This window comes from Solea solea, chromosome 6 (assembly GCF_958295425.1).
Source record: "Solea solea chromosome 6, fSolSol10.1, whole genome shotgun sequence".
NCBI classification, from domain to species: domain Eukaryota; kingdom Metazoa; phylum Chordata; class Actinopteri; order Pleuronectiformes; family Soleidae; genus Solea; species Solea solea.
In genome coordinates this window covers 13,040,806-13,064,055 of record NC_081139.1, presented here as the reverse complement: position 1 = coordinate 13,064,055, position 23,250 = coordinate 13,040,806, and the positions used below count along the sequence as shown (strand labels likewise).

General features: G+C 41.1%; 2 protein-coding genes across 3 annotated transcripts in view; one reads left to right on the top strand and one right to left on the bottom strand.

The window, feature by feature from the left end:
- Positions 1 to 6,915: 6,915 nt before the first annotated feature.
- cfap91 (cilia and flagella associated protein 91) lies at positions 6,916 to 12,340 on the top strand. The gene is made up of 17 exons (XM_058631050.1): positions 6,916 to 7,070; positions 7,141 to 7,217; positions 7,838 to 7,995; positions 8,080 to 8,160; positions 8,264 to 8,320; positions 8,537 to 8,712; positions 8,808 to 8,985; positions 9,312 to 9,469; positions 9,684 to 9,821; positions 9,896 to 10,035; positions 10,144 to 10,254; positions 10,346 to 10,417; positions 10,994 to 11,140; positions 11,213 to 11,434; positions 11,511 to 11,659; positions 11,748 to 11,839; positions 11,983 to 12,340. The coding sequence occupies exons 1-17, from the start codon at positions 6,983 to 6,985 to the stop codon at positions 12,174 to 12,176; spliced, it is 2,238 nt and encodes a 745-aa protein (XP_058487033.1). The 5' UTR covers positions 6,916 to 6,982; the 3' UTR covers positions 12,177 to 12,340.
- A 137-nt stretch (positions 12,341 to 12,477) lies between these two features.
- The window catches only part of pmepa1 (prostate transmembrane protein, androgen induced 1), a 32,687-nt gene continuing 21,914 nt past the window's right edge, over positions 12,478 to 23,250 (bottom strand). For both annotated transcript variants that reach the window (XM_058632258.1, XM_058632259.1), the window contains exons 2-5: positions 22,068 to 22,222; positions 20,411 to 20,464; positions 19,959 to 20,305; positions 12,478 to 19,757 (exon numbers count right to left, since the gene is read on the bottom strand). In XM_058632258.1, the coding sequence (XP_058488241.1) occupies positions 19,466 to 19,757; positions 19,959 to 20,305; positions 20,411 to 20,464; positions 22,068 to 22,222 (848 nt within the window). In that variant the 3' untranslated portion in view covers positions 12,478 to 19,465. The remainder of the gene's footprint in view (positions 19,758 to 19,958; positions 20,306 to 20,410; positions 20,465 to 22,067; positions 22,223 to 23,250) is intronic.

Below are 23,250 nucleotides of genomic sequence, written 5' to 3'. Positions count from 1 at the left end.
ATAACTAAAAACCCAAGGTTAAAGAAAACAGAAAGAGCTATTGTGTAAAATCTTTTTTTTTTACTTTCCCCTGACCTTTTTGTCCTAACCCACATCCAGCCTATATTCATTTCTTATTTCGTCAAGTACAGTTCCTGCAAAACGTCCACACATCTGTTCTCCCTCTCTTCATTCCCAGTTCTCCCAAAGTCTGCATAATATTCATAAGGGTATACATGTTTGGAACGAGGATAAAGCCTCACACAGAAGAATCACAGACAATGTAACAATCCCCATATACACCATGAGAACCCACCAGTTAAAAAAATAAGACATGGACTGTGGCTGAATGAGTCACTGTCCTATGGTTCACTGCAGCTGTTGTGTAAGACATGCAGATAATGGCGGTATAGCGTCGGTTAATCATCACTCACTTGTTTTTGACGCTCTCTGTAATCTGTGTGCTGTGACTTTGTTGTAATGTGTTCTTCTTCTGTGAGGAAAAGAAAAACAAACAACAAGGTGAAGAGTTGCTTGGATTTTGGCCTTTGAACTTTTTAGCATCAGATTCAATTCAGATTGTGTAAGAATACATAATTATGTGCCTGGAGGTCTGATTTGTGTCCATAAATGGATGCTTTATAAAAATGAAAATATTTCCCATAGGATTTTGCAGAAATACGCCACACATTCTCTGTCAGTATAGAGACAAATGCACTTGAAATGATATATTAGACAAAGCGACTGCAGACATTTAAAGATAAAAGAAAAACCTTCTACCAAAGTGCTTTGGTTTGAAAGATGCACATTTTTTTGTCTTGTACTCGTCAACTAGACTTCAGTGTAGAACTTAAAGCTATAGTAAGTTTTTTTTTCCAGGCTGACCGAGGGAAAGGGGTGAAGCATAACAGCTAAACTTGTAATGGCAGCACATTGGACTAAGAATATGGAAGAGTCGTCATTTCAGAAACCTCTGCAGGCTCAAATGAGAAGTGAAAAAAGTCTGATGTCACACTGTCTGCCTCCTTGACTGAAAACACCACAAAGTTTGTGCGTGTGTGTGTGTGAGCGAGAGAGAGCAGCAGGAGAAGCTTTCTTCCTCCTTCACTCACTGAAGCTCAGTTCATGTTTTTATTCCCGCCGGTTTAGAAAAATACAAACAATACACTGGAATCTACGTGAAAAACAGCTTCTTCAAGTATTTCATGAGATCCACTCTTACATTTGAACAATAGCACGGTCCTGGCTCTCTTGACACTGGAGTAAATGTTACTGGCGTTTCTCTGTCTATCTAACAACCTATATATCCATCCATTGTCTACCGCTTTATCCTCCACATGAGGGTCGCGGCCATTCACTCTCACATTCACACCTACGGGCATCTATGGTTAGAGCCGTTCCCTTGCAGCAAAAAGACCAGAGACTTTGTCTCCATGCTCTCTTCATTGGTTTTCTCCGGGATCTCCGGTTTCCTGCCACAGTCCAAAAAAAGTGCAGAGATTGAACATCCTACATAATTATATAAAGCCAACCATCTTCTGATCTCTAGCAAACAGAGAGAATAAAACACAAGGAAGATAAATGGACTCCTACATACAAAATATAAGACGGACGAACCATGGTTCCTTCCACCCGCTGTACAGACAGGACACCAAAACATCCCCAAAACTCTCTTACGATCTCTTACTGCTGAAAACCAGAATCTGTGAAAGCTGTCATTTAAGATCAAGAGTCTTTGAGGGAGTCCTACATTGAAACAAACAGAAACAACATAGTAGCATTAGGTCTACTTAGGGCCTCATCATGAAATATGATGAAGTCGGTTACAAAGTTACAAAGGATGGTGTTGACATTGATCTCGGCCTTGTGATTATTGAATCACAAGGCCGAGATCAATTGGACTTGAAACTTGAAACTTGACTGACGACAAGGAGAACCTTCACTCATCACTCTGTCATTGAGATGATGGGATGATTGTAAGAAATGTGTCGTGTTGGAGACAATGATTCACTCCCTGTTTTGTTTTCACTAGCTTCCTTATCTGAGGGAATAATTACCCCACAAGCACACAGAGCCACACTGCTACTGCGTGTCTCCAACCGCCTGTTTTCATGCAGGTTTTTTTTGGGACCTGTTGTTTGTTCGTCCACAAAATCATTAACAGAGTCTCCACAAACTCTTTACAAAAAAAATATCATATTCCTACAAACTGCATTCTCAATTAAATATTTCATTAACGTATTATAATTATTATAATATTTTCTTCATCCAAATAATTTTTTTTGCAAATACAACATGACTCGTGTCGTATGCTCACAGCAACCCGATGAGCAGAGTACATGACAAATATAATCATTTAAAAAACAAAAAAGCTTATAAGTAAATCATGTTCCAGGCCATTGAAACGCAAACAGTGACTCCTTTCCCCCGAGCTACAGCAGGGACGGCCTTGGTGCTCTGCATGTGTCTTTTGCAAGGAGAAGAAAACACACAAGCACAGCTGCTGCTGCTCTTAGGTCTTTATTTCTACACTCATCGTAGTCTTAAGATGAGATAAGAACACCCGTCAGCCTGCAGCCTCAGAGTTTCATATCAAATTCATGTAAACTGTGATATTGTATTCACACGTAGGCTGGAAGAAAATGTGTTCCTTGCATGGCATAATTCAGGACTGCAATTTAGTTGTACAATAATGTAACTTTCTTTTGGTCGGAAAGGGTTGTGTGACTGTAACATGTACTGAAATCTCTGCAACCATTTATGTCCTGACCTTTTTACCCGAGCTCCTCCAGGTCGTCAATGTCACCAGCGACTGCATAATCAAGCTTTGTTTGCTTTTACATACAAGTTCCTAGTTGTTACCAGTTTTTCTTTTCCTTGTTCTAACTTTCAGTTAATCCTTTGTTTGCCTGCATTCCAGGTTCATACAAAATCCGGTCTGTTTGGATCATTGCACCAAAAAAAACCCCACTTGGGAACAATGCTGGTTTAATATGCCAATGATAGATTGTTTATAGAAATGGACACGGTCTGTTTCTGGTTTGCGAAGCGAAATTTAGGAAGATGGATGAAAGTAACAGTTAGCCACAAGGGGGCGACTCGGCTGGTCACAAAAAGAACTTGGTTTGAATAGAAGTCTATGGGGAAATAAAGACGACTTCTTCTTTCATTAAGGACATCAGTAAACGTCCTGCGTAGTGTTTCTGGTCTTCATCAGTAGATCATGTCAATTTTGAAAATGATGTTGTATTAAGGAGGAAACTAGAGGCACATATGTTGACACTAGTTTGATTGACAGCAAACCAGCTGTCACACCACAGGCCTGCTATGTTTAAAAATCATGTTTGGCTGTTTTTAACTCTGTCCAGTCCATCCAGACAACAGAAATACTTATAATATTTCCTCATGTGTGTCGTGTGGACACACAAAGCCTCCAGGAACGAGGTTGTTTTTGGCCTAGTGGTCAAGGTCAGTATTGCAGGTGAAAAGGTCCAATAAAAATGTGTGAGCTTGTGAGCCATTTTGTGAGCCTTAATAAGCTTTGAGGGCCATATTGGTCAATTCTAATGAGAATAATTCATGTTTATTTTCAATCAAGACAGAGGAAGCCTGAATACCGGTTACCAACTTTAACTGAAATCATGAGGTTGCAATCTTAAAACATGATGTCCACTTCGACTAACACATCCAGTTCTTTCCTGTTGCCAAAAATGTAAATAAATAATTACAAATGTATTACAAAAGGTTTACCTTGTTTCAAGATAAGCCTTGTACTTGAACACCAATGATATGTATATGTATAAAATCTGCGAAAACAATGTAGAGATTAAACAAAGAGCAAAAAGGGATTTTGGGCAATGAAGCATGGACGAAAGAGAGAATCAAAGGTGAGAGCTTATCAGCCGCGCATGTGCTCAGACGGCTGCAAAGCCTCGGCATGGGTCCATTCAGGGTCCACCACTGGACGTCAGCAGAGACGTTGATCAAAGATAGGCAGTGATTACGGAATTCTGTCTGACGTAGTGGGCTATCCTGATGTCTCCTGAAAGCATTACATCATTGCAACACTGCCTGCATCAGAAATCACTACCAAGTGAACTAAATGTACCCTCTAATAATGTATTAAATGTCTGAGTTTGCAATACATGAATAGCACATGTGTAAACAACTACACTTACAATGTATCCATCTGTGGCTGAACAGCATAACCTTAATCATCTGCCTCCATCTCGGCCATTGTGTCCTCTTGTTAGTGTCCTTCTTCAAAACATCTATGAAGCGTTTGTGGTCTTCCTCTTTTCCTCAAATTCAACTCAATCCTTTTGTAAATTTGAAAAAAGGCAAAAGCACTTTAACAGAAATTTGGAGAAAGAGGACAGTAAGGGTGTTTGTAAAATCCCTGAGGGATATTTGGAATCTCCATCAGTAATCAACCCACTTTTTTATCACCTCATCCACTGTCCCTTTTTACAACTCCTCTGTAAACGAATGCAAGCTTTTCATCTCAGCCAAGTGAGCCATGGATAGTGTTTGTCTGGGCCAATAATGAGGTAAGAGATAGATCGATTAGTTTGATAACTCTGCAAGAGCTGACGTAAAGACCTGGCACGACGAAAAAAGGTGAGCGTAATGCAGTTTGGAGTTGAGTCATTGAAAGCTGATCAATAACTGGCTCACAGACCCCAGATGCCTGGGAAATCGTCATTCACTGATCAGGCAGCAGCAGTTACAGTACATTGAGCCACTGGCCTGGACTTCAGCATGTTTTTCCCTCACGGTTTCATTCTTCTGTGTAACAGATACAGAGGGTCCAGTCCAGTTTGAGTCTGACTGAACATATGGACAACAAGTATTTGGCCACACCTGTTAAGAAATTAATTCAGGTGTTTTTAATCAGTCTTTGGTCCCGGCCCCCTTATCTCTGATGAAGGACAATCTTAACACATCAGCATACCAAGACATTTTGGACAATGATGTGCTTTCAACTTTGTGGCAAAAGTTTAAGGAAGGCTGTTACATCCCCAAAATTATGACAGAAACTGAGTTGTAGCTAAATTCAAAGTTTTATTGTAGAGAAACTTATAGCTTATAACTTATAGCTGCTCAACAGCTCACCATGAGACTGCAGCTGTGCCATATTAACAAAATGAACAAAACAAAAGCATACCCTAACTAACTTTTGTTTAAGACAATAAAACCATAAACAAAAAGGCCTAACTATCAGACAAAAATAGCTTTTAAAACAGTACAGGTGTGGCACAACCGATAACCTAATGTATTCAACACAAAACAAACAACATGGGTGCAAACTGTACACACTTACCCGGCACCCAACTCCCACCACTTACAATAACCAAAAAAAGAAAAACAAAAAGGACTGCAGGTACATGTGGCATCAAACAACCAGAGCAGAGCGCTCTGGTGAGTGGAGCTGGCTCTTCTTAAAGGCTTGCTCCTCACACTTATTGGTCAGCTCCAAGGAAAGAGAACCAATGAGCAGCAGAAGCCAGATCCCACAGATGTCAGTCAATCACCTCCTCATTAAGCACCTGTTGGTGTAACGGTCAGGCGTCCAAACACTAGATGCTAGTATCAAATTGTTCAAGTTCAAATATCGTCTCGAGCTCATCAGATCGTCATCAACCACCCTTTGTTGGTTTTATTTAGATGATGCTTGTCATTCCCGGAGAACTCCATGTCTCGAGTCATTCCAGACACATTCAATTCAAACTTTATGCCTGTGAAAGAGTCCATCGGCTTATAAGAGTGGAAGCTGAGGCCAATGGTGGTGGATGATCAGACCAGGGGGCAGCATGTAGGTGATCAAGTGTAATGGCTGTAAGGAAACAGATAGGATCGAGGAACTCAATCAAAGTAGAAAATATGTAGTTGACACACAGTATCCCTCAGCAGATCAGGTAACAAGTAGGGGCTTTATCTTTCTCTTCTAATTCCTTCCTCTTTTGCCCTTTCATTTTTTTTTATCTTATCTCATCATATTGTCCCCCATTTTTTTTTAAAGACCCTAAACTAGATAAAATACAGAAATATCATACACATACATACAGATTGTTCTGATACCTGCATATCAACGACAACAGATTTCAAGTATTTTACATTTTTGAAGTGTGAAAACTAGTTTTTCCTGCAGTATTAGCATTAATATATTTACAAAATTCCATATTTAAACTATTCTTCATACTTTTGGATATTATGATAATCTTTATCAGCTGATTAGACCGTTTAAAGAGACAGGGAAAGTCAAACAGGGATGAAGATCAACAGCCAGGCCATGAAAAGAACAAAGGAAAAGAAAGAGGAAGTCATGTTTTTGTTTCCCTGTAATCTGAGCAACAACGGTGGTTATGAATGGAATGAGACAAAATAAATGATATAATGTACTTGGACGAAGCTGAGTCACTGTCACGACGTGGCCAACAATAGACGCACAGCAAAAAATACAAAAACAAAACATACGTGCAATGAAGCAAACAAACTCAACACACAATTGCTCCCTTACCTGCTCTAACATAATGTCTGTAAACTGTACAGATAACTAAAGTGCGCCAACTGCTGGAGATCTGTCGACATTACACACACATTTTACAGTTCCTTGTTCCTTATTTCTTCAAATCTATTGTACACATTGTACAGCAATTTAAAACTTAATTACAAAGCTCAAAATTCAAAACACATTTATTCATTTATATTTACTGACCTTTCACAATGCAGTACGGTACAGTGATTCACTTTGGGAATCGCTGATTTATTGAATATAATTCCCATATATATACAATCTCCGCTTTCCAGTTATCATTCATGAGTCCAAACTCATCTTTTTATTATGGTATGTAAACATTAAGTTTTATTTTGACACGTTAAATTCATGGTTCCGGTTTCCGGTTTACCGTCACCATGGTTACACGTGGAAAACGACAGAGGGCTCGTCCGAGACAGGAAAGTTCTGCGTGAAAAAGAGTCAGTGTTTGACCGATTGACGAAAATGAGTGAATCCATCACTCGCACCGTTCTTAAGAAAAGATGCTCAAACAAAGTTGTGAGGCGAGAACGTGTTTACGACCATTTGTACGGTGAGTAACGTCAACTTCAACAACTGTGACTGTTACACACGTAACCTGAAGATTTCATGTGATGCTGCAGATCCACTTTACACGGTGTCATCAGAGGTGGACCACGTCAGGTCCGGAATGAAGGCCTACATGTCAAAGGAGCGACTGGTAAGATATATAATATAATATAATATAATATAACATAATATAATTTAATTTAATTTAATTTAATTTAATTTAATTTAATTTAATTTAATTTAATTGAATTAAATTAAATTAAATTTAATTTAATTTAATTTAATTTAATTTAATTTAATTTAATTTAATATAATATAACATAATATAATACAACATAATATAATATAATATAGTTTAGTATAACAGTATATATAATGAATATAATGTAATATAATACTATATTACTATAGTGTAAATGTTTTTATTAGTATATAAGGGTGGTGGTCAGGCAGTGGGGAGATCCTTAATGTATACAATGATGATATAATAATATAAAATGATGATATGATAACATAATATAATATAATATGACATAATATAATTTAATTTAATTTAATTTAATTTAATTTAATTTAATATAGTTTAGTATAAGAGTATATATAATGAATATAATGTAATATAATTACTATAGTGTAAATGTTTTTATTAGTATGTAAGGGTGTTGGTCAGGCAGTGGGGAGATCCTTAATGTATACAATGATGAAAAATCCTAGTGTTGCTTCTTTGTTGCTGTATGAAAACATTCCCCTGTTTCTCTCTCCCTGGCTCAGCGGAGAGTTCCTGAGTTTGGCTCAATGTTCAGTAACTTGGTCCACCACCCATCCTACACTGTTCAGCTGGAGCCTGCAGACCCTGTACCGCCATCTATTGACCGTCGCTGGCGAGGCCACACAGAGCAGCGCAGAGAGGCCCTGCAGCAGCTGGCTGGGTAAAAGTTAAAAAGCTAACGTTGTTACTTGTTTGGTGTATTTATGAGTCTGTGGCTGTGACTCTTAACTTTACTTCTTCACAGGGTCGGTCCACATCCTCCTGCGTGGTCCAAAGGGAAGGAGTGTGATGTGACTGGAGTAGATCGGTGGAGATACTTTAAACGGTTTGGTGGAACGCCATCACACATGTGCAGCAGTTATTAGCTCCATGGTGTCTATATTTCAACTGTGAATAATGACACAGTGTCTGAATCCTGTTTCCTTCAGCCCTTTAATTCCCTCTGCACAGCAGCTTCTCCCTGGTGTGATTTTTGCTTTGCCAAAGTAAGTCTGAAAGGATCCTCATATAAAGGGATAGTTCAGGTTTTTCAAGTCGGTGTGTTTTCCACTGCATGGTCCCAGCTCGCATTGCTGGTTGGTTTTCCATTACATAAGTACCTCATACACTCCACTTTAAAAAAAAAACAAACCCTGAACTATCTTTTTTTTCTGTGTCCTGTTGACCGGTGGATGGTATAAGCTCTGTTTTTGTCTTCTCAGAGAAGACTTTGTCACAGCCGATGGGAAAGATGTCAAACAGCAGACACATTTCACAGTGGGGGTCCAGACAGACTACAGGGAGAGTGAGGCACAGACAGACCCATACAGCCCCGAGTATGTGATACGACCTGGGATGACCCCACCAGAGCTCCTGCACCTGGCATCTTTGACATGGGGTAAAAAAAAAAAAAAAAAAAAATCCACTTACCTTCCCAGAGATGAATCGTTTACATGTACCTTTACATTTACTTGTGTTGGCTTTTCCCCTAAGGTCGTGGTCTGCCTGCTGGCCTAGCAGAGGTGCAGCTGATCGAGCGTGTACGTACCAGACGAGCCTGGGAGGCCAGCCTTCCTCCACTGGGTGACCCGAGTCAGCTGGACAAGAGGAGGCGTATGATGGAGGAGATGGAGGCTAAAGAGTGGGCTTTCAGAGAAGAAGAAATCCACAAGTGAGTGGTTCTGCACCTCAGTGACCTCTTAGCTGTTAATCAGTGAAATGCTAAAACTTAAAGTCTGCGTTCAAACAGCTCTATATTGTGAAAGCTCTGTGATTTGGAGTGTTTTCTCACTCACTCACAACTGACTGTTTGTCTTTGAATAAATGCTGCCCCCTCTTGTAGGGAGGACAAGGACAGTTCACGGCAGTTAGTTAGTCTAAAATAGGGCATAACATTAGTGACAGTAGCGTTGTTGGTGCAGTATTTGGTATGGATTTAAGCTCCCCGTTTAACCAAAAGAAAACCATGTACCAACCTACCTTAAACCCTGTTTCCAGACTGAAGGAGACCCGTCTTGCAGTGCTGAAGGACCTGCTGAGGCAGAGGGACGAGGTCCAGAAAGAGGCCACAAAGGACAGACTGAGCCAAATATATTTAAAGCATCAAAAAGTCAAGGAGACGAAGCTGCAGAAGATCCGCGATGACTACAACAGGTGTAAGCACAGTGAAAGGCCTCATTCACACCCGAGTGTGTCCTCAGATCAGATCCCAAACTGTTAGAAAGCTGTAACAGTTGTACACAGTCGTACTCAAAGCTGTCCACACGTGATCACACCACCAAGGATGCTAATACCAGGTGTGAGCGCAGCCTAAAACTCATTCATCTACTGTCTGTTTCACTTGTCTGTCTGTTGGTGTTTTGTGTGTAGCCCTGAGGAAACTGGAGGCTACGAGGAGGAGTGTGTTGGGGAAGCCAGAGCGACGTGTCAAAGACTACACAGACACACAGACCTACAGGGGCACGTTTACCAGGAGCGTCCAAAGCCACTACTTAGACACCTACGAAGGTCTGAATCTGATGTCATTCACAAGATAACACACATCAGAGCCAATGAGAAAATTACTCTAAACTCCACTGCAGGCTTGTTGGAGCTGGAGGCCGGAATGTCTGACTCCAGCTTCAACCACCGTGCGAAGAAACCTAAACCCAGAGTTAGCACCGCCAAGGATGCGACCATGTCGCCTGTGAATGGAGCAGTGACACTGATGAACACATACAAGGTAAAGCCAAAAAACAGTGTATGTTTATACACTTTTACAAATTGCAACCAATACAACCCAATACACCAATAGTAGATTTAAGTTGTAGATACACATGGATTTCCACAGGCTCTGAGGGCGGAGGAGAACAAGCGAGTGACACCACCGTCACGTTTTCTCATCAAGAAGGAGAAGCCTGTCCCTCGTCCGCTCACTCCCAGAGTGGACGAGCCACCAGAGGTCAGCGAGCGTCTGGGAGGCTACACAACGCTGAGCTTGTTCACGTATCAGAGAAGATGTCTGTTTCATTGATTTACGTGTCCTCCATTAGGGGGAGGAGGAGATGGAGCTGGCGGTCATTCACCTCCAGAAACTACTGAGAGGAAGAAGTATCCAGTGTGAGGTCTGAACATGTGTGTGTGTGTGTAAAATGGCTGGTTTTAGGGTTGGTGGTAGATAGAACTAGGTTTATGATAGGGTTAAGTTAAGGGTTGGATATTTAGTTGGGATGAATAAGGTAAAGTTAGGGGCAAGGGAATGCGTTTTGTGTCCTCACTAAGATAGCTGTGGTAGTGTTTATGTCCGATGATTATCTCTATTCATTTCTGCCTGTGACTATGTTTCAGGTCATAGGGGTTGCAAGGTCTGCAAGGTGACTATGTTAAGGTCACCTTGCAGCATTAAAACGAAAGAAAACGAGAAGTTCCAGAGACAAGGGTTTGTACGGCTGAAATTTCTGGACCCTGTGGTTGATACTGTAGGAGCAAGGAGGAGGAAGATCCGGGACAGGAGGGTGTGTAGATGTGAAGGAGGTGGAAGGTTGTGAAAGTGAGAGAGAGAAGTTCATATTCGATGGGATAATTGATAGGAAGTCAGTGGAGTTGTTGAAGGACAGGGGTTTAGGTAAAGAGGCTGAGGTCGTCCAAGAATTCTGTTTACTGTCGCTATCCATGTTAACATCATCTTTGTTGTTGCACAGATGTTTACGGGGAAGGAGAACCACATGGAGCTTATCCAGGAACTGAGAAGCACCCACGCTCTGCAGACGGAAGAGCAGGAGCTACTGAACGCCGACAAAGACCTTGTAATTGCTCTGAAAAAGCAGAGAGACAAACATCTACACAAGGTGAAAACACAAACAAGCAAACATGTTACTATATATTCCACCTTCTACAGTCTCTCTCGCTCTCTCTTCCAGATCTCTGAGGAGGAGGCGTCCCAGGCCGGAGCAGTAGGTGCGGAGCTCGAACACCTGTTTGACACTTTGTCCAAGGAGCTGATACGTCTGCGGGAAGAGCGCAGGATCCACGCGTTTACAATACTCGCCGAGAGAGACCGTCGCCTTCGAGAAGCCGAGGAGAGCGGCCGGAGACAGGTGGAGGAGCAAAGACGCAGGGAGGAGGACGAGGTCTTCAGACAAGTGCGTGCATGTTCTCTGCTATGGGGGTGCAAAGGTGATGCTGCAGAGTTTTTAATCATTCCACATCATGCCACAGGTGGTGCAGGTCCACCAGGAAACAGTGGATTTGTATTTGGAGGACATTATCCTGGCGTGCATGGAGCAGACAGCTGACCAGCAGGCCAGAGAGGAGATCCACAGGAAGGCGAAAGAGGTTAACGACATCGCTTACGCCGTGGAGGAGAGGTAACGGACGGACGCCGCCTGAGCATGAGGGATTTCATGGAGACATTCAAACAACAAAAATGATGTGTGTGTGTGTGTTTGTGCACAGCCGGAACAACCTGCAGTCTGAGGAGATCGTGTCAGAGTTGGTGTACAGTTTCCTAATCCCAGAGGTGGAGAAGATCAGTGTCAGAAAACAAGGTTAAGACACACTTCTGGCTTTATTGATCAATAACTCAGCATTATGTGAATTAAAAGATGTGTGTTATTAAAATAATAATTATCATTAGAAATATCTCACTCACTGGTCTAACGCCATTTTGACTTCCCTCTTTAAATCCTAGTGCAATTCAGGCAGCAAAGACACTTGCAGGCAGCTCGGAGCATCATTAATGGGACAGCATTGGATTCTGGGATACGTCCTGCCACCCCAAGGGCCTCGCAGTTGACCTGTCCGTCTGAAAAGGCCTCCAACCGAGTCCATGAAGAGAGAACCAGCCAAGTCGAAGCAGAGCAGCAACTCAATCAAACACAGTGACAAACAGGTCTAAAAGTACAGGATGAGATGCAGTGGGACTACATTTGTTCTCCTAATTAAAGTTGTTTTCATCAGGGATTATATTTCATAATTTTCTTCTTTTTTAACCTCGAAGTATCTATTGTTCCTGCCTTGTCTGTAGCTCCTGCTCTGTGACCCTGCAGATAAACGCTGTAGTTAAATAGTCAGTGACGACAGTAATGTATGAATGTGTTTTTAAATGAAAAGAAACACACACACACACACACACACACACACACACACACACACATATAAATAAATAAAACAACCGAGACACAGGCATATTTATAAAAAAGTTTTAATTCAATTTTTAAATCAAAGGCAATAACTGAAATGTGTCCGATTCATACCGTGTTCCGTGATCACGACGATAAACCGTTGTCTTCCGTTGGTAACCAACATAGAAGAGAGAACGACGACGACAACAACAACATAACAAACCCGGCAATACAAAGAACATCCATTATAAATTAAAATAAACTGCTTTAATGCACAAACAAGCAAGTATATTATCATTGAGAATAAGTAGGCCTGTATATAACTGTGAGCCGTGCTGTGACAGAAGAGAACAGATGGGGATTTCAACCCCGGAGATTTTTCAGCACCATGTTCATCCTTGTTCCACTGGGAGACTAATAAGCATGGTGCTAAAATTAAATGCGGGGAAAATCATCTTTTCTTTTTTTTTTATCTACTAAAAACAGATCAGGATTTTTATCTGACATCTGGTCCTGACTCAGATCCACCTCCAACTGATTTTTCTGGACCAGATTCATGTGAGAATCCCAACCCAACGAACATATCCCACATTTATAACATGCTGTAACAGGATGAAACTCAACCATGGGCGGAAACGGTCACTGTGGCGGACGAGCATCACGTCCTGTTAAGATTAACAAGGCTTGTTTAAACACACACACACACACGCGCACATACTGCGACCAGAAGAGTGTTTTCGTATATATATATTTGTCTTCAACAACATTGTCAGAAGGAAAGGCGCAACAAAGCGCTGATTCAAAGAGCAGAGGAAGGACACGATGATGCAACCTGGGCAGAAATACATGAGGAGGGAAAACAGCCTGCTTTATATTTAACCTTTCTCCAGTTTCAATGCATTTACTGGTACAACATTTTCATCTTGGTACTATTATGTAGATGAAACACATGGGGAAAATATGGACAAGAGTGTTACGGAAACTGGAAAAAGGCCCTTATTAAAGCAACATGTTTAAAAAAAAAAAATTAATCAACTAAAAAAAAACAAAAAAACCAGAAAAGTTCAAGTTAGGTGTAAGAGACTGAGTAAGAGTCTCATTTAGGATGAATCCTTCTTTGGAAATGTCTTAAACGATAGTGTGGACAGAAAACCAAGCCATCATATATATATGGAGAAGAGCGCATGTTTGTTGTGTTCCACTCACTGTGTGTATGTGTGTACGTGGTTGTGAACGGTGCACTCAAAAAGGTACAGTGTGTTAAACTACTGGTGAAGTTGCACGTTGCAGCTTATTATCCGCCACTTCACCCTCCACACTGCAATTACGTGTGATTGTTTTATGAATAAAAAGAAAATGACACACTGGACCTTTATGGTCACAATACATTTGCGTGACGTGATCACTGGAAAACATTGTGAGAACTTGTGGAGAGATTTGTGGTTGTCCATTCATGCCAAAAAAAGAAAAATAGAAAATGACTAACGGACAATAGAAATACTCAAAAGAAATCTCATATCTCAATCTTGACTAACAAGGTCAACATCTTTTTTTCAGCAGATAAGACTTTTTTTTGGTCTTGTCATAAAACTTAGATCAACGCTTCCCAAATTTGTGAACTGCCGCCCACTGGTGGGCCTGGGCGGTACTGTAGGTGGACCAAAAGAATGTATTTAAGTTTTTAAATTACAGCCAAAATGGTGATCACAATTACTTGTGATAAGTATTGAGATTATGATTATGTATTTAGGTATTTATTTATTTAATACTTATTAATACTATATTATCTGTTCATTTCAGTGTTGTGCTGATTCTTGCACATTACCAAAATGTAGGAGCCTCTAACCTGGGAAGCTTTGATACAGACGTTCAAATTCTGCTGTGAGTACATATCTATTGTGTCATATTTTTCCCCCTTCGACATAAATGGACATCCATATTATCAGAGTATTTGAAGAGTTTTGTTTGCACCATGATAAGTGTGTGTGTGTGGGGGGGGGGGGTGTCTCCGTTAAGCCCGGACACCAGAAGGCACACTGTGTAGATGCTGGGCCGGGTGAGGAAACAGGATTATTATTAGGGATTGTGGCAGACTGTGTTACCATGATGCAAGATAACGAGAAGTCGAGAAGTGAGTGTAACTGGTGCTTTGCTCAATGTTAGCACTAACCTGCACGCTCTAACCTGGAAAGGGCACTTAAGAGCAGAAGCACATTTCCTTGTATTTTACTCTTCCTCCCCAGTGATCTGCAGCTAACGTGTGATAGGTAGTTTTTGCACTCTCAATGTTGGTTTCCACATATGAAAAGAAAAGAAAACATTGTGATCAATGGATTGATAGACCAAAAAAAAGCGCTTTTTTGTTCTCAAGTGAATAAACAACAATAAAACAAACAATTAACAACATACATTTAGAACACTACGTTAAAATATGACTAATATTATCAAAAAGGCAAATAGTAGGTGTATTGCAACGCTCTCAGCGGCATCACTATCAAAAACATCTTCATAATCACTACCCTCAATCATCATCATCAACATCATCAACAAACTCATCCGATCATCAAAACTCATCATTGTGGAGAGACAGGAAGGAGGCGTGGTCTGGGATGATTGACAGCCCAAAATAGCCACTCACATTTTACCCATCTCAGCACAGGCAGGCACACTTGTAAATGACATAGCAACAAATAAACAAAGATGGACATTTCCAAGGAAACCCGAAAGACGCCTGACCAATGGCAGCACAAGGGCCAGTCAGACAGGGTTGGGGGGGGGGGGGACTGCAGTTGTCATTGGACTGCAGGCATCTCCAGGAAACAGGAAGAGCTCATTTAGACAGGAAGAAAGGAGGGGGGATGCAGGTGTGTGTGTTTTGATGTGTGTTTTTGCAGTCTTGTGTGGTCCAGAAAACAGGGATTTGGGTGAATGACAGTTCAACTGTGTGTGTGTGTGTGTGTGTGTGTAAGGTCTGGTTCTTAGGTTAGATTATTTAGTCTAGTATGTGTTTAGTTTTTGTCTAGACAGCTGGAGGTCTTTCCCAGGTCAAGTCAGTGAACACCGACCACTCACTTTCTTTACTGTGGGAAAAAACCAAAAACCCACAAACATAACTCATTTTAGACATTTGAGCTCAAGACTTTGTGGATTTGGTCCAGTTGGCTCTCACTCAGACCCACGGGTTTTAGACGTTTCCCGCGCTCCAACACACCTGATTCTAATTGTCAGCTCTTCCAAATCAAGCTCTGCAAAAGCCTGATAACGACACATTCATTTGAATCAGGTGTGCTGGAGCGAGGCGACACCTTAAAGATGCAGGTCTGAGGTGGCGGGTATTTAATTACATTATCAGATCGACGGACGATACACAAATGTACTGTAGAGTTAAAAAGTGTCAAACGGCCAGTTTTACAGGCCGTTTCGGACTCAACTATTTCTTCACCTGACCAAAAAATTGTACATTATGTGAATTCAGACATAGCTACATTGGTTTGCTTACTTTTGGACAGAGCTTTTGTCAGATCTTATCATCTAATTCCACTTATATATGGTATATAATCTGATTTACTGCATGTTTTAATTAACTTGAACATATATATTTTTAGGACAGGGGTTGCAAATTAGCTAAGACATCCGTTTCATGCTAATTTGATATCAACGACAGCACAGATGTCTTATGTCTCTGCATGGGCAGTGTATGTAATGATATGCGTGTGTGTGTGTGTGTGTGTGTGTGGTGTATCAAAATGAGTGAGTGTGATTTGTGTTTGTGATGTTCCCGTCCTCTCCTCCTGTCATTTTTTAGTATCATCAGCCAGCACAGGTTTCTCTGAAGTAAACCATTGATCCTACTCTTTTTTTCTTTTTTAAATTTCTTTTAAACTCTTAACTACATCAACTCTAAATGATTATTACCGTCACTATCTTCTAATGTGAAGCCCCGATCAGAGTCCATGCGTACAGCCTTCTCATACCCGCTGCTAACCCTCCAAGCAGGGAACTGAACCATTTTACAAAGGAAACTGCCAAGTCCAAAAATAAGTATCACAAAAAAAGAGCAGGAGAGAAAGAAAACAGGACTGAAAGCGAAAGGCAAATAAGTTAGCTAAAGTTGCTTTGGGCCCAGGCTCGTTATCTCCTAAAAGGTGATTCAAACTTTGATTGATTAAATCAAAGTATTTTCTTCAATTGTTTGTCATTAAAAACAAATTGAACAAAGGAGAAAAGAGAGAAATGTTAAACATGGTGACTTGCAAGGAAATGGCTTTATAATATTTGTCTTAATGTTTCTTCTTTCTTTGGCATCACAGGCATAAAAACCACAGACTTTACTCTGCTGCAGCTTTTGTCCTCAGTCTGGTTTCTTCATTTTTAACATTTTTAATTTTGCATAATTTCAGGAGAGACATGACTAAAAATATATTGCAACACAAGGACTTTTTTCACAGTGGTCTTGTAGAGGAGCAAGACAGTTGTGATAGTTGAAATTTGTCGTAAATGTAAAAGGATTGTTCCGTTACCTGCGTTACTCAAACGCAATAAACACCTGTGATTTCACAAATAAAGAGAAGATAAAGAAATGTAATTCACCATATCAGATTATAAGATATAATATCTGTTGTTTTTTGGCTTCTTTTCTCTTCTGGCAACAGGTTTTGGCTGCAGTATGATTCAGTCCATGTGGAGGGCGCTGTTGCATAAAGGCTGGACACTAGAGGGCGCTGGATTCATGTGGGCTACTTTTCATACAAGCAGCAATTTGAAGAATCTAGATAATAATAATTCTAACCTTTATATCTACACTTTTAGACATGACACAAGACGAGCTGCTATTAACACTCGTGTCACTTTTTAACACTTCAATGTGTCTAGTTTACAACAACCCGCCTTGTGCTGCCTCCAACACAAAGAGATCTGCTCCAAAACTGAAAACGTACAAAGATTTAATAGATTTCAGGAAGTGAAGTTGTTGGTTGTTTTCCACCAGAGGGACGTTCTCAGTGTTGGCACACACATCTTTGCATCTTTTAAAAGTGCGGCTACTGTATAAAGGTTGAAACAGTTCTATCGAGAAAAAATATAAAAGTTTTTCCTAGCTGATGCTGGCTGACAGAAGATTGTTGTCTCTTTCCTGGTGCAGTAAAGTGCTCGGAGATGCCTGCAAGAGAGAGAGAGACTAACCACAGAGGATTGGTGATGTGTTGTGTGTTCACGCGGGGTTAGCTGCAGCAGTGCACAGTCAGTGTATCACATATTTAGGGCATGTCGGGCAACCTTCCTTCCTTCCTATGTAGTGCACTACAAAGGGGACGTTAGGTGTCAATGAATCTGCTTTGTTTCCACTCTCGTCCTAAAACTAAAACTAAAATGACACAGCAGGATTTAAAGCCTACATCTAGTCTACTCTTTTTTACTATCACGTTACACATCGTCTTGATTAGTTCAGACATTCGTTCGACGTGACAAACTCTGAAACTTTATGTGCTTCACTTGTTTGGTCGAGGTAGTGACAGCCTAGGCTTTGTGATTGGCTAATGATTCGGCCAATAGGATGAGACAGAGAGAGCAAGCAGATTTTCTGATTGGGCCCACAGATTAGATGCTGATTTGTGGTTGGCTCACAGGACTTGGACATTTGCATAATCCTGGGATTTATTTTTTAAATGTATATATCTATATATTTATATATAGATATATATATATCTCAATGGTACAGTAAAGGTTGGTCCAAGTCCATTGGACCAAAGTCAGAATCTCTCCCATGATATGTTCTCATGATACTGGCTGCTGTGCACTGATGTGGTCCCTCAAAGTCCCTGTGGTGTCAGGACTCTCTCTTTGTGTGTGTGTCTCAATGGACAGAGCCCCTTCACAATAAAAGTCTGTCTGACACGTTCCATCTGCGCATCCTACAAAATAGTGCAATTCTTTTCAGCAATTATATAAATAACTCTCAATCCATATATACATGCCAACATGTATGTAGCAAAAATGTTCAACGTGAAAGTTGGCACGCCAACAGATAACAGATGTTTGTTTCTTCTCCTAAATCTACACAACATATAAAAACATTTAAAAAAAAAAAAAAAAAAACATTGTAACTGATAAGAATCCACCTAGTTTAGAAAAATACTACTAACCTACTTTCTCTATTTTCTCTCTTATCAAGCATATTGCAGATGTCTTTCTTTTTCTGGGGTCAACAGTCTTCAACTTTGTGCAAACCTTCTTCAAAAAAACAAATAAAAAATAACAACCCAAAAAAATTTTAGTGACAACTCCTGCAATAGCTGTTTTTTTTTTAAAGGCAGAATGTTCAAGGACATTTTCGCACTGTGCTACAACTGGCAAGATTGAGCTAACGCTAACTTCATCTAAACTTTTTTCTGCAGATATTCTCATGTGCTAACGTGTCTCTGGTGACAACAGCTAAAGCCTCGTGCAGGTGTCACTATCCTGAACTGTGCAATCACAAACAAAATTAATGGAGTTGGAGCAGCGAAGGAGATTTTCATAGGAAAACAAAACCAATCCTGAAACCTGAAGGAACCAAGAAGACTGTCACATATCACAATTTGACTGGATAGAAATGATCTCGTAAGCTTGAAATAGACAAACAAACGAAAAAAGGTACTACAGAAACAAACAGAACATGTAAATATTTATAGTGTAGAAAGGCTAGTTCAGTCTGATAGAGGGGCGATGAGTTGCTCCCACACCCACCCACCCTTTGACCTCCTTCTCTGACATCATCATTGGTTCATCTGAAGTGCACAGGAAATTGTGGAACAGGAAGTACCAGATGTTCTCCTGCGTCTGTGCTCTGCAGGATTGATGTGGCGGCGCACATCTGCAACATCTGGAACGGATGTTCTTACCTAACGAGGAGCCGGCGTGCGCCGCGTTCACCGCCTCCCGGTCTTAGCCCAATCCATTGTGAGGGGAACCTGCGTCAGCTACAACTAACCAGCCATTGACCATTTACAAAGTGGTAATACATAATCCCGGTTTCCCAGCGGGCTAGGGAAGAGTAAGCAGGAAGCAGTACTGTCACACCTGCTGGGGCTTTTGTGATTTTTCCTTCGTATTCCTTGAATTCCTGTTGTCCACAGTCCCTTGCTGCTGAGGTGGAGGTCGGATTAGACCATGTATGAGCAAGGACGGGGGTACTTGTCCAGAGGAGACGGTGCGATGGTTGTGGCTAGAATTCAGGGACGCCGCATGGTAGTAGTGCCCGATAACCTCGCTGTAGGCGGGGGGAGCTCCCTCTACTCGGGACAAGGCCTCCTGGGCTTCTAACACACTGATGCCCGAATGGACACTTGGAGGAGGAGCCTGAAGACTGAGAGTAAAACAGGAGGGGTAAATATTGTCTTTAGCTCGTGCAACTTGTACTCAAAATGCTAACAATGCTGACTAGCATGACAATTTGAAGAAAAACATTGTAAGTGTATATGCGATGTTTACATTTTTTTGGTTAGTAAGTAACAGTGAGGTCTATAAACAATGGACCTGCTCACTTCACATGGTGCTACGTCATTACCTGGCCTGCAGACAGTTGGATGGGTCGAGGGGGTGGGAGTCAAACACAGTCCGGTTGGGCGGTGCTCTGACTGACTCACGGTTTAGTTCCATCTGTTGCTCTGGATCCCGCAGCTGAAGGGTGCAGGGGCCCTGGTATGGTGGGGGCTCTTCCCCGTCTGAGAGGGAGATGGTGGGCGGAAGGTCGATGAGGCTCTGGGGCAGGTAGGGGTACGTGGGCTGGAAGCGACTCGCAGCGTATGTGTGCTGGAAGCGCTGAGACTGGAGGGGAGGCTGGGGTTGGGACTGGGAGTGGGTATGCTGGGGTGACGAGTGAACACCTCGATCCGGAGGGCGAGGGTTATAAACCTGTTGACGTCAAATGACTGTTGAGTCACGATGTTTGAACATGTATACTTGCTTTTCTTCTTCTAAATCCTTATTTGTTAACTTGGTGGTAAAAGTCAAACTCACCTCGTTCAGACCATTGTTGGTCGCCGTGCTCTCAGAGGACCACAGACCTGCCTCCTGATGGAAGGAAGGAAGGAAGAAAGGAAGAAAGGAAGAAAGGAAGAAAGGAAGGAAGGAAGAAAGAAAGAAAGAAAGTCAGTTCATTTAAAATTCAACTCAATGAAAAATTAGATTAAGCTTTATGTAGTTTTTTTTTTTGGCCACCAGGGAGCTCCACTTGGGCTGCAACAGCACACACTCACTGTCTTTTTATCTTTCTAACCTTTAAATCCTCGGATTACCTGTCGGTCTGTGACTCAAAAACTACTGAACTGACCCCTAACTCTTGTCATTTTGTGGATCTATGTGGATTCAGGATTTATTTTCTATCTTTATCACTGTAAGACATTGAAGTGTTTCAGCACAGGTATGCACTTTCTAGGTGAAGCTGCTCTTATATTATTGTGCTTTTACTTGAGAATTCGTAAAACATATCAACTACGAATAAAACTTTTCCAGCAGGCTTTTGTGTGTGTGTGTATATGTGTGTGTGTGTGCGCGCACATTTATGCCTCATCCTTTACTCATGTGTAACACAGGTTTGCATAGCTATTCTTCTTAGGACACAGCTTTAGCTTCCATTTATTTAGACAGCCTATTTCTGCCACTTTCTGCCTCTTTCGGACCAAGTTTTGGTTTCAATGAGGACTACTGGTGCTGACAAGGTCAGTGATTATGCCAGAAAGAGTCCTAAAGAGGTAACAAGTACAAGCACACACAATGATTCAGTAGCAGGTGATTCACAAAGCACAAGCGAAGCGTCTGAAAAAGCCTAAGGTGCAAGTCTGCGAGTGTGTGTGTCTGTGAATGTGTGGGTGGGTGGTCAAGGTATTACTCATGTCATGAGGACATCAGTCTGTTTACACAGTACTGGGACTTGTTGTCCTCATGGAGCCAAAAGGCCTGTCTCCATAACAACGAATACAAGTTTTAAGGATAGTTATGATGAAGCAAAAAAGTGGTTATGGTCAAGGTTACGTAACTGTGTGTGTGTGTGTGTGTGTGTGTGTGTGTGTGTGTGTGTGTGTGTGTGTGTGTGTGTGTGTGTGTGTGTGTGTGTGTGTGTGTGTGTGTGTGTAGTCATCACGGGTGTCTGTGTCTCTCACTGACGAATTGAGTCAGTGTGCTAGCATTAGCCTGCAGCTCTGTGATCACATGCTGTCACTCAGCACGCCTCGAAACCCAGCATTTCCTCCATAAACAAAATGTCTCTGGACACAAAATGCTGAAACAACAGTTTCTGTCTGATGAATATGAAGAAACTTTGATAACTTTTCCCTCTGTAACACAAGACTCACAGAGATCCATAACAAATGTAGGGGTGGGAGCAAATATCTTTATTTTAATCAACGAATAAAGGCGCCAGTCTCCTCGTGACGTCTCACTACATGATTGTCTTGCAATTTATCGATTATCACAGAATCGTTGTATCTTGATATTGCTGGTATCGTGGACCTTGTATCGCGGATCGTATAATGAGGTACCCCCCTGATTCCCACCCATAAACAAATATTTTAATATTTTAAAGCTGCTGTGTAAAACACATGTGTAGTAGAAGCAGGCGTGAGCCACATGATCCAACATGTGGATAAATCAGATGAAAAAGTCGCATTTGACTCACATTAGCCAGCGGTAGGTGTCGCCTGCGTGTGGGGGCGTGTCTGGAGAGGAGAGAGCGTGCCGATAGGCGGTAGTGGTTCAGCAGACAGGTGATGACGACCACCATCACCATCATCACCACCACGATCACCAGGATCTGGACGAACTCCAGCTGGGCTATGAACACAAACAGACAAAAAGTTTCTCAGTTTGCTCATCAGGGATTAGTATAGCTCAGTGTACAGGGTATAGTGTAACCAGTCACTGTGATGTCATCAAGGTTGAGTTTTTCTTCAACATTTTACAAATTAAGTCAGCGAGTTTAAAAAATATAAGCATCTATTGGTATCTGAGTGAATAAAAAGAGATGAGGTGCATCATGGGAAGTGTAGGATTAACTCTCTTTCACAGTCAAAGGCTAATTTAGAGTAAAGTAAATATAAAGTAGTAATATACAATTGTAAATAAAAAAAAAGCTTTGGTCTCCTAACCTAAACAAAATACAATTAATTACAAATATTATTTACATAAAATTTTGACGACAGATCTAGAGAATTCCATGGTTTAAACATATTGATTAATATGTGATTTATACCCATTTCAAAACTAAAATGAAGGCAATGAATAAATAACAAATAAAAAACACATATATACAGACACTCCATGTACTGTATGTACTTCTTAGAGGGTTTTTTGTAAATCGTTGGGAATTTTCTTCAGATGTACAAAAAACAGTGAGACAATGAATGTATAAATTGAAACAAAAACATCTGCTATGATTTTTTCTAAGTTATTTTGTCAAATACATAAATATGACAAAAGTAAGAGCCATTATTTGGGGGATTTTGTGATATGTAAATTAAAAAAAAATGTGAAAATACAACAGGTTTGTATGATTCTGTATTGTGACAGAAAGGTTTTCAAACAGGGTCCAGACAGACCTTCTTATGTAAAGGTCACACACACCCTCTTTCTCTCTCTCTCTCTCTCTCTCTCTCTCTCTCTCTCTCACACACACACACACACAGTGTCAGACTAGACCAGACAGGCACAGGGGGGGGGCTTTGTTCAGAGACAGTCCGCTTGAAAACCTGTGAGTGCGTGCGTGTGCGCACACACACACCATTTTCTCACACTTTTTTTTCACAGGGGTCAGAGACAAGTCAGACAGAGGAACAAACATAAAGTAGCCTGCAGACCTGCAG

Coding starts and splice junctions, on each gene's coding strand:
- cfap91 (XM_058631050.1), top strand. CDS start 6,983: ATGAGTGAATCCATCACTCGCACCGTTCTTAAGAAAAGATGCTCAAAC. Junction 7,218..7,837: donor ACATGTCAAAGGAGCGACTG/GTAAGATATATA, acceptor TCCCTGGCTCAG/CGGAGAGTTCCTGAGTTTGG. Junction 11,141..11,212: donor GAGACAAACATCTACACAAG/GTGAAAACACAA, acceptor TCTCTCTTCCAG/ATCTCTGAGGAGGAGGCGTC.